Source organism: Sciurus vulgaris (genome assembly GCF_902686455.1).
Source record: "Sciurus vulgaris genome assembly, contig: HiC_scaffold_586_arrow_ctg1, whole genome shotgun sequence".
In the NCBI taxonomy this organism is placed as follows: domain Eukaryota; kingdom Metazoa; phylum Chordata; class Mammalia; order Rodentia; family Sciuridae; genus Sciurus; species Sciurus vulgaris.
Genome location: NW_027632437.1, coordinates 1,165,146 through 1,177,428, shown reverse-complemented (window position 1 = coordinate 1,177,428; position 12,283 = coordinate 1,165,146). Strand labels below are relative to the sequence as shown.

General features: G+C 43.3%; 1 protein-coding gene across 1 annotated transcript; it reads right to left on the bottom strand.

Moving 5' to 3' along the window:
• Positions 1-727: 727 nt before the first annotated feature.
• On the bottom strand, positions 728-4,565 carry LOC306652427 (nuclear receptor subfamily 1 group D member 2-like). Its single transcript, XM_079125332.1, has one exon. The coding sequence runs from the start codon at positions 3,885-3,887 to the stop codon at positions 2,847-2,849; it is 1,041 nt and encodes a 346-aa protein (XP_078981458.1). The 5' UTR covers positions 3,888-4,565; the 3' UTR covers positions 728-2,846.
• Positions 4,566-12,283: the final 7,718 nt, after the last annotated feature.

Below are 12,283 nucleotides of genomic sequence, written 5' to 3'. Positions count from 1 at the left end.
CAGCAAACTTTATTTTGGAAAAGAAAAAGAATAATTGAGATAGGTATTTACTCTCGTGCACAGTAATAAAACTAGCTGAGCTTCTACACCTTGCTTTGCGATGTTTGCAAAAAATAAATCACCTCTTATCAAGTTACAATGGTAATTTCTTGAAATGTAGATATGAAAGCTATACACTTAATCCACTGAAATTTTCTTCTAATTTTTTAATCTGTAATTAAACTATTACCATAAGGACAAGCTTCATCCCAAGATGTTTCCCCTGTGCCTCAGCCATTCCTCTCTAAATCCTGGAGTCCTCTCTCAGATCACATAGACATACATGAAAAGCAGAGGGGGAAAAAAGGTTTTAGCTTGCTGACATAATGCCCTTAAATTTGCTGACATAATGCCCACATTTTAACTTTAAAATGTAAAATCAGAGTTAAAGCATCACTTACATTGTACAGTACATTATTAATCAACAGTGTCCCACAGACTCAGAAGTTCCCTACACTGGTTGTCTTCTTTGCATTTAGCAAGTTTGTAACATGACTCAATCAAACAATGTGCTTATAATAGGCTGCTGGTTTAATTTCAGAATTAGAAGTTTTATACTGGGCTATTTTCAAATATAGAAAGGCTATGAGTGGTATATGAACTATTAATTTTGTTTCCCATTACCTACAGGAGGAATTTATTCAAATAAAATTTTACAAGACAAAATGAGAATCTATATGCCTATATGTGGATGCATACATGTATATATTAAACCTAACTAAAGTTTTACAAGCAATAATAACATAGTTCTGGTTATACATTCCTAAAGACTTAATGGTCTTAAAGATACATGTGATAAAGAGGCTTACGCAAAAGGCAAAAATTAAGAACGTAATCTTTGAGGTTTTCAATATTACTTCAAAAAGCTGTTTCTAACCCTTGTAGAAGAAAACTATGCAATTGTTTATCTTAGGAAAAAAATATAAAAAGCTAATGGTATCATGTAAAGAATTCACACAACCCTAACTGTATATTCCATAATAATCATACCTACTTATGGGAGATCACAACTGTGGTTTGTACTGTGTTACAGACCTCACCATCACCTTTCCTCTTTTATAATGAGAGGTTTTATCTTTTTTTAAAATTACTTAACAAGTGCCACAGAAATTCAAATTCCAGTAGCAACAAGTTAAACAATATTACAAAATAAGGCATTCTGTTCGCACATCAGGGAAGTAACAGGCTGAGTGCAGGAAAGCAAGCTCTAACATTTTACAATTCTATATAATCCAAACATTATAAAGAAGGCAATCTCTACCCAAAGTCCAATTAATTTCTGTTTTTCAGGGAAACAGAAAAACATACATAAAATTCTCAAACTTTAGCTATTTCTCCCACTGCCGTACACACAGAGAGGCTGATCTTACCTATTTAATAAAGCCATTAGACACGTGGATGAAAGTCTTTGACTATACCATTTCTAAGCCTGTAGGTCACACGATAAATGATTTCAAATTATAGATTAAATCTAATTGACAAGATCCCTGTAGTGTTATTTAGGAGGAAAAAACAAAAACAAAAAAGTGATCTCAGGACACACACACACACGTGTGCAAACACACAAAAGCACACGTTCCAACACAATAAATAGTTTCCTTAATTAGTTCTCCAGAAAGAATCAAAATTCTTTATCATCAAGCTGCAGCATGTATACGAGGGGCAGCAATGCAACCTTAGAGCACAAGGTAAGAATCTGAATGAACTTTTAAAGAACTGGTACCTTGAACCAAAGATTTTACCCAAGATGAACTCTAAAATACACATTTTTTAAAATTTGGACTTGACTGCCTGTTGCACTTTTACATTAAGTGTTGCTTAAACAAAAATAGAGCATAAATTAAATATTCTACTGTCTAAACATTTTAAAGCAATGGTTATGTTATCATCAACAAGTAAAATGCACCTAATTTGGGTCTTTTGACACCTCTTAAGTTTATTGTATGATAAAGTTCTTCACAGTTTAAAATATTGTGAAGAAATATATTTATGTATAACTATTCACATACATACTATGTACACATACTATGTATTTGATGTATCCATAAATTCTGAATGTATGTATCAGTAGGATACCCACATATATGCAGGAACCTTGAATAGACTGGTGGTAAGTGTGAAATGTTTTCCCAAAAATGCTTAGAAATAAGAAAAGAATATTATTATGAATAACTGTAATAACAAACATTTTATCTTATTTACATAGTGCCTATCCCCCAAGAGGTAAATATGCTTTATAAACATCTCTTAGTATCTCTGTGAGGTGGGGCATTGGGGACACCATCGATTCTCATTTTCCACAACCAAGTACCTGCCCAAGATCATATATTTTAACAGTGGCAGAGTAAATTACAGACATTAAGCTCTCCCAACTCCCAAAGTCTTTGATAACCAGATCTAACAGTCTTGTGGTGATACCAAGATTTCCAACATTCAACACCACTTCTATCACAAAGGATTAATTTCTACATCCTCCTGTACTTGTGATTGTGCATTATATGTATATCACAGGGAGATCAAAATGGTTTTTGGTTTTGGCAGATGAAAAAGTCTAACATTCAGTGTGATTATAATTCAGTGTAACGTCTCCAGTTTAAGTGCGACACAGCTGATTGGTCTATTGGGGAGATGCGGTCAATGTCTAATCAGGGCTGAAGAGTTCTTGATCCAAACAGCTACTGTATGATTACAGAAAGAGCCTACAATCTTGTATTGTCTTAAAGGTCTTTTCTATCTACACATATAAATAAGCATTTTAGCACAAAATGTACAGTTAGCATCAGTTCATGTTCAAATAAACCAAGGCCTTAAGGATGAACTTTAAAGGCCAAGAGCTCCTCAGAGTGCATGTTGTTTAAAGATCGAAGATCTGGCAACTTTAGAAGTAGTTTTGTAAAAATAGAGGCCTCGTTTGGATGGTTTTTCATTATTAAGGTCCTTAGTGCACGAATGAGGGTTTCCTGCAAAGCCTCCACAGAGTTGATGTTTTCTATTCCAGATCGATCTGCAGACACTAGGACAACTGCAGTAAACAAACTCACCTCTTCATCACTAAGCTGCAGGGCATTTAGCTTCTCACTAAATTCAAACATGGAGTTTAGCAGATCCCCTGCTCCCGTTGAGTGTAAGTCACCCACACTATACTTCTTTCCACTTAAGAAGGTGACAGTACGCTCCTTTGCATCAAATAATGATGCAAACCATACCATTAAAACCTCAAAAGTTCCAGTTTTTAAAAGGTTGACCTGGTCTTGCTGAGAGAGATCTCTAAATCCCGGAATACGCTTTGCAAATTCCACCACTTCTTTCACTGCTGGAGTGAAGCTCATGGAAAATTCTTCCCAGATTTCATGCCCTGATTTATGAGGATCCACATATGGAGACCTACTCATTGGACAAACCAGATGCATCCTCCCTCCAGTGTTGCACAGGTAACTATTCTTGTTCTCATTCTGAGAAAATCCATCTATTGGAACTCTATCACATACTCTTTGAGTATAAGCATTGGAGAAGTTCATACAATGTCCATTTGCAATACAAATGGCATGTCCATTTGAGTAATGCATTATGTTCCTCCCTTTGTACTGTCCATTGAGATGCTGCTGGCTCTCACTACAAGGAAAATGGCTGTTAAGCCCATTGCCACAATGGGCGTGATTTACATTATACTGCTCCATGTTCTTGGGAATCCGTTCTCTCTGGGGCTGCATGCTCTCAGCCGAGTTTTCTCGCTGCTCTTGATTATACATAAAGGTATCCTTGTGGGCTCTGGTCACCATGCCAATCACTTCTTCCTTTGCAAAGTCAGAAGAGGGAGGAGGAGAGCTTTTGATGTTTTCTTGCTCCATTTGGGGCTTGGGTCACAGCTGTTCCTGGGCTGGTAAAGCTGTCTGTTCATGATGTTCTACTAATGTATCATTCTGCAAGTGACCACTGAACTGGCTGTTCATCATGGTCTTCATCGCACTTTGCATTTCAATGAGCATCCTCTGTTTTTTGCGCTTAGGAATACGACCAAACCGAACAGCATCTCTCGACATTCCCACAGACAGACACTTTTTGAAGCGACACTGCTGACATCTGTTCCTATTCATTCTCATTATAGAGCAGTTTTCATTCTTCAGGCACTTCTTGTATTGGATGTTTTGCTGAATACTTCTCCGAAAGAAACCCTTACAGCCTTCACAAGCATGAACTCCATAGTGGAATCCTGACGCCACATCCCCACAGACTTTACACAGTAGAACCATGCCACTAAACTTTGTCACACCACTATGACTCTTTGTCATCCCAGGAGCACTTGATTTGCTTGTTTTTATAGAACAATCTATTTGATCATTCTTCAGGATGCCTTCAATATTGGAGAGATCACCATTCTTGGGATTACCATTGGTATCAGAATTAGAGCTATTTGGAGAAGATGGAACAGAAGAGAAGGAGGACTGGAAGCTATTCTCAGAACCCTCACTGTGACAAGAGGCAGGGCTAGAGGCCGAGCTGGAAGAACTGATATAGGCGATCACGCCTCCTTAAGCAGTGTGAAACATTACTGGAAAGCCACAAGTGTAACACAAAATATCCTCTTCCTGATAATAGTCTAAAAGCTTCCAAGAGTCCGCATTCACCTCCATGGTGCCCTCGGGGAGGGGGCCCAGGCCGCCCGCTTCCCGCAGAGGGGGCAGCGCCGCCGCCGCTCAGCGCCATGCCGCCCCGGGCTGGAGGCGGCGGTGGTCGCGGGGCCCCCTCATGGGCAGGGCCGGCCGGGCGCCGGGACCCAGGCCCCGCCGCTGAAGAGCGGGCTGCAGGGAGAGGGTGGCGGCGGCGGGCGAGCGGCGCTCCTCCCAGGGTCCCTGACAACAAAAGCGTCGACTTGGCGGCTTCCTGCAGCCAGCGCACCAGGGCGGCAAGGGCGCTACACACACTCTTCACATTACAAAACACACATGATACCACACAGCACACACTACATGTAAACAACCTCCTTACACATCACACTACACAACCAGTATACAACTAACAGCACATATCATGTGCACACTCGCCTCCTTACACATCACAACACACACAATGGAACACAAAATTACATACCCAATGCATACGCAACTCCTTACATATCACAGAACACACAAAATGCAACACAGCACATACCAAGTGCACACACAAATCCTTACACCTCACAAAACATAAAACAAAACAGGACAACCACATGCACACACCTCCTTTACACATCACAGAACAACTACAGCATGACACGGCACATACTTCAGCACACAAACTCTCTTACACCTCACACAACTCAAACAATGCAACACACCACACACACCAAAAATTCACAAAGCTTCTTCACTTTAAAAACACACAGGATGCAACACAGCACACACCACATATGAACAACATCCTTTCATATCACATGGCATAACCACTACACAAAAAGCAGCATACATCACATGAACACACACCTACTTACAGATCACAAAACATACACAATGGCATGGTATTGGCACCAAAACAGACAGGTGGATTAATGCTACAGAATAGAGGACATGGACACAAACCCAAATAAATACAATTTTCTAATACTAGACAAAGGTGCCAAAAACATGCAATCGAGAAAAGATAGTCTTTTCAACAAATGGTGCAGGGAAAACTGGAAATCCATATGCAACAGAATGAAACTAAACCCCTATCTCTCACCCTGCACAAAAATCAACTCACAATGGATCAAGGACCTTAAAATCAGACCAGAGACCCTTCATCTTATAGAAGAAAAATAGGTCAAAATCTTCACCTTGTTGGCTTAGGATCAGAATTCCTTAACAGGACTCCCATAGCACAAAAAATAAAAGCAAGAATCAAGAACTGGGATAGATTCAAACTAAAAAGCTTTCTCTCAGCAAAGGAAACTATCAGCAATGCGAAGAGAGAGCCTATAGAGTGGGTAAAAATCTTTGCCACTCACACTTCAAATAGAGCACTAATTTCCAGAATATATAAAGAACTCAAAAAACTCTACACCAAGAATACAAACAACCCAATCAACAAATGGGCTAAGGATATGAACAGACACTACACAGAAGAATATCTACAAGCAATCAACAAACATATGAAAAAATGCTCACCATCTTTAGTAATAAGATAAGTAATACAAATCAAAACTACACTAAGATTCCATCTCACCCCAATTAGAATGGTGATTATCAAGAATACTAGCAACAATAGGTGTTGGAGAGGATGTGGGGGAAAAGGTACACTCATACATTGCTGATGGGGCTAAAATTAGTGTAGCTGCTCTGGAAAGCAGTGTGGAGATTCCTTAGAAATCTTGGAATGAACCCACCATTTGACCCAGCTATCCCCCTCCTTGGCCTATACCCAAAGGACTTAAAATCAGCATACTACAGAGATACAGCCACATCAATGTTCATAGCTGCTCAATTCACAATCGCCAGACTGTAGAACCAACCTAGATGCCCTTCAATTGATGAATGGATAAAGAAACTGTGATATATATATATATATATATATATATATATATATATATATATATATTTATGTGGTATATATACACACACACACACACACACACACACACAATGGAATATTACTCAGCTATAAAGAATAATAAAATAATGGCATTTGCAGGCAAATGGATGAAATTGGAGAATATCATGCTAAGGGACATAAGCCAATCTCAAAAATCCAAAAGACGAATGATCTCACTGATAAGTGGATGATGACACATAATGGGGGGTCGGAGGGAGGCAAGAATGGAGGATGGAGGGACTTTATAGAGGGAAAAGAGAGGTAGGAGGGGTGGGGGTGAAAGGAAAATAAATAACGGAATGAATCAAACATCATTACTCTATGTAAATGTATGAATATGCAAATGGTATGCTGTTACTCCATGTACAAACAGAAACAACATGTATCCCATTTGTTTACAATAAAAATAAAACAAAAAAATAAATTAAAAAAATATGATAAATCCTAAGGGAAGTTCACATGTACCTTTGTTGTGTCCTGGTCTTCCTGATCAATGCAATAAATCAAGGAAAAAAACATAAAAAAAACATACACAATGAAACACATAGCACATACCACGAGTAAACACACCTTTTCATGCATCACACAGAGCACTTCCAATGTGACACACAGCATACATGATGTGCACACACATCCCCTACACTTTGAACAATACATTAAATGCAAGGTATACCACACACCACATGTAAAAAAAACTGTCTCACACATCACATAACACACATAATGCACACAGCATGTGCACACAAACCTCCTTGCACATCACTTAACATGCATCAAATCACACAGCATGCACCACGTGCACACACATCCCTTATACACCACACAACTTAGACCTGAAAAGAGCACCCACCACATGCACACACACTTCCTTACATATCACACAATGTACTCACAACACAACACTCTGCACTCACAACGTGCAGACTCACCTCCTTACACATCATACACAGACATTCAAAGTAGTAAAACTGCCACACAGGAACACAACATACACACAAATGACACACACATTGTATAGCACCCACTGTCCACAACAAAACAAACACAACACATGTACACCCATTCACACACTATACACATATCACACACACACACTTCACTACACACCCACAATGTTGTTTGACTTTCCTGGAGATTATCATGACTCATCACATGGTCAGTGTTGGAAAAGTTGTGTGAAATGTTACCTCTGTCTTCCACTGCAGATAAGGTTTCTCTGCTGTGGGGAGGCCTTGGGTCACCTTGAAATCTAGAGAAGGGGCTTAGCTCCCCTGGGACTCCCCACCTGGCCCTACTGAAACCCTCCCTGACAGTGGCCATGGGTGATAAACTGAGGGCCCAGGGCCCAGCCCAGGTGATGCCACTCAGTCCAGAAACACTTGAGTGCCTACAGAAAAACAGCCATGCCCCATGACTCAGCATCATCACAACCTGGAGCTGTGGGGTCCAATAACCCCTCACTCACACAGACTGTCCATATGCTGGCCAGGTCCATGGAATTCCCACCCAAGGACTCTGCCCCAAGTACTTCCATTTCTCCCCTGGGTTGAGCTCCTGATGTGGCCTCCCAAAATGCAGAAATGGTGATGGTAGACTAAGCACGGGGTAGGCCTCCAGGCTCACAGTCCCTTCCCTCCAGACTCTCTCACCAGCCCTGACTGTGTCTAGTGACCTACCCTGAAGGCCAGGAGAAGCTTGGGTTGGGCTGGGAAGGTGGAAGCTCCAGGTTGTTAGCAGGAATTGCTGTGGGGCACAGGGAGAAGGAGGGTGGGGAACCCAGGAGAAAACTAAGGAGACACTGGCAGCTGGGACACCCCTGCACCAGGCTGCTGATGACCATTGGCTGTGAACAGGACATGAGCAGTTCCTCAGTGAGGGAATGAGGGTCGGCAGGTTGGTGACCCATTGGAGTCCCCTCAGGGAGGCAGGCACTGGGGAGGATCTTTTGTCTTCCTGTGGCCAAAGGATCTGGAGTCTTTACTGACAGGAGTAGTGCCTTGCCAGCATCACAAATTAGATAAAAATGAATTTAATCACAATTTAGCTAAATCAAGGAAAAAACTGTCCTACCAACACCATCCACAACAGCACTGCCATACACAGGACCATTAGCAGGAGACAAGCAGGTAGACACCCAGGGACCTGTAAGAAAAATGTCAGTTCCCCAGCACTGCTTTCCTTCCTGGGCCAGTCTGTAGTCATCCCAAACTTTTCTCCTGGGCATGGGATGGTTGCTTGCAGGGAGTTGGATCCTTGGCAGCAAATGTCAGGCAGGGACAAAAAGGCAATTTGGAGTTTCTTCAAAATTCTTTCATTTTAATCAGACCTCGTCACCACATTCCCTGCAGTCTTGAGGGGTGTGGCTCTCCCTGTCTTCTAGCCCTTTAAGTGGGTGGGATTGGTATGGAGATCTCCTCAAGCACACACAGAATTTGGGACTGAGAAGAGCCAGCAGGGAGAGCTGTCTAGAGTTTCCCATAGGAAACAATGGGGGAACCACCTTGGGAGCCTTGGTAGCACCTGGTTTGGTAGTGTTGGCACCTAGATAGCCTCACTCTCAAAATTTCTCCCTCCTGAGCAACGGTTTTCAAAGACATTGCTGATTGTCCACCAAATAATCTGGGCCCATTTTGCCTGGATGGACATGTCATGTCCTTTGGTCTAAATGTGTCCCTGCTCAAAGAGGAAGTGAAAGACTGCAGGAGTAAGTAGAAAAGATGCTTTTAGGCAAGGTGAGCCCCAAAACAGGCTCAGAGAGAATGGTTACTCAACTGATCATAACCTGGAATTCTGAAGCAAGTGCCTAGGGTGTGCACAGTGCTACAGCAAGTGGGCTTTCAGTGGAGAGTGGACCTGGTCAGCACCTGCCCTTTTACTGATTACAGACTCCAGGTACACTGGCTGCAGTCTCTCTCTTGTCCAAGTGCTCAGGACCCCCTTTCACTTCATGGGGCTGCCCTTCTCCCAGAACTCTGTGGGTGTCCAGCATGAAGGTCCCTGTGATGCCTCTGAGGACTTTGGACCAACAGCAATTTCTCAGACATATCTACTATCTCACTCCCTATCCTCCCCAAACTGTGTGCATCCAGGAATTTGCTATCGGAGCCTCTCCCTCTCCTCATCCTCCCTGGGGTACATACACCTGGGCACAGTCCCAAAACCAGACACTTTCTCTAAAGGTGGAGCTGAGAGTTCCCACATTTTCTATTCCTCATCCAGCCCTTCAATCATGTGACTCCTGCATTTCCACCTGGCATTATCACTGTGATGGTATCAGGCCCCCAGGTGGCCCACCTGAGTTCAATGAGGCATCAGCATAGTGACCAGGTGACCCAGGCTACTACTTCACACTGAGGGCCATTGGAAAGCATTACAAAACAGCAACCATTGCCAAGAAAACCTTGGGGAAGGTGGAGAAGATAAGGCAGAAAGTACCAATATCCTGCATGCAGCCCACCCAAGACAAGCACTGTGAGCCATGGGGCATCTCTGTGGCTTGCAACAAGAGAGATAGAGGTCAAAGAATGCAGCAATGCGTCATATATTCCACAGTCGATGCTAAACAGAAAGGCATATGACTGATGCTCAACTCCTCCTATAAGTATCCTGGACAAGGACTTGGACTCACTAACTTGGCACTCACTAACTGACCTGGCTTAGCCAGGTCATTTTCAGGGAGGTCCAGGTACTTCTGCCATCTGGGTTTACCAAAAGAGTTCACACTGCTTTGCATCTGGAGGGAGGCATATATTTCTATTGAACTTTCACTACAACCATTTCCTTCCTGCCAGGGCAAAAGTACCTCAAGTCAGTGTCATTCCTCAAACCATCAGGGTCAGATCTTTTTTTCCAGGTATTGTCTCCATCATTCTGTCTATTTCACCTGTGGGCTGGACAAACTGTCTCAGACCTGGGCAGGAGCAAAATCTGTAGCCACATTCCTATACAAAGACAAAAAATGCCCCAATTCCTCACTGTCTTTGAAAGACTCAGAAGATCCAGAACCTGCTGGAAGTGCACTACACAAGAGATCTCAGACCTCACCCTGCAGTGTGCATGAGTCTTTCCCTGAGTGTGGCCACTGGGTTGCAACATCCACAGAGCATATTGCAGTGGTCATGTCTGGAAAGATACCAGGAGTCTGAGGATACCATTTTTCAGGACTGTCTGGACCCTATTTTTATATTTTAAGAAAAGCTGTTTGAGAACCCCTTGGATTGACACACAGTACCTAAAATCAACAAATTCATTTATGTTCTTAAACATCAGTACATCAATATGCCAAGAGCCACCATCGGGGTCCAGAATAATGCCAGGCCTCCTGTTGGGGAGGTGAATCCCCAGAAGCACCAGCCTCACCCAGCCTCACAACCTGGACCTGCCCCTGACACAGCTATAACCTGAGATCTGCTGGTTGATTCTAGTTGGGGTTGCTCTGGTCCTTATCAAGGAGTTCACCTCAATTGTCAAGGATGGGCTCAGCCCTAGATGAGGTCTGCAACTGACCTGTGGTGTTTTGTCCCCTCTCCTCTGTATATACAGGCTTATCTGTGCTCCTGGAGTTAAAGCTAGGAATATCCATGTCTCTGAATTAGCCCACCACCCCATGGGGCTTCCTCTGGGACAATGGTTTGGCAGACCATGCCTGTCATCTCACTGGAATGCCCAGGCAGAACAACCTTGCAAGCCATAGGGCAGGCCCTGGCCCCTCATTGACTGACTCCATTCTGCATCTTCCCCTAGAGGGTGCTGGCTATACCAGGCAGATTGTGACCCTCTGAGAGACTCACCTGGGTTCTTGAACCTGGTCTGCACCTTGTTGCTTGGGTACCACTGACCAATGGATATCAACCCCCCTGATCTTCCTCTGCCCTTTGCCATTTGGAAACTGAGATGATCAATGTTCCCTTACAGATTTGAGACAGATGTTACATGATCCCAGGTGTGTGGAGCATCCTGAACTCTTCAGGTCAGAACAAGTGCTCTCAGCAATTAAAACTCTGCCCTCCTGGCTCCCCATCAGGATGGATATTGGAGCTCCTCTTTCCCTTATACCCTGAGGTGGGAGCTCACATGGATGCCCCATTCCTGCACATTCTCTTCCTGCCCCACACCTCCATGTGCTGTTTATTCACCTTATCTTCCTCTCCACCCAACCTCCAGAGCTTGGCTCCCCCTGGAGAATCCAGAACACCCAAAAGGATGCCGAGTCCCACTGCTAGGGTTTGTCTTGTGGAGGAGTCCAGTCCTGCAGCTCAGAGAGAACCTAGCCTTGCCAGAAGGGTGATGGTGCCATTTCTGTGGCTGTGCCCTTCTGGAGTTGTCACACAGGCCTGACCTAGGCAGGGCTGAGGGATTGGACTTTTCAGAGGCTGCTGAGAGAGTGCTACAGAGACAGGAAGAAAATAATGGAGAGCTCTCCAGGAAGAGGCAAGCAGGCAGAGCAGAACCCCTTTGTGGGTGACCACTGTCTATCATGCAGCATACAAACAAATGTTCCCCAGAGACCTAGCTTACAAATTCCAAAGTCTTTCACTATCACATACCTGTGCACCAATGCACACAGACTCATGGTCAGACTGCAGAACCACACATGTGCAGAGCCATGGATGCCTTGGCAGAGTCCATCCCACAGCACCTGCTCCAGCTCCCAAGTTGTTCTCTGCAGTTGAACTGTGGCCCTGCACTGTAACAAGTTTCT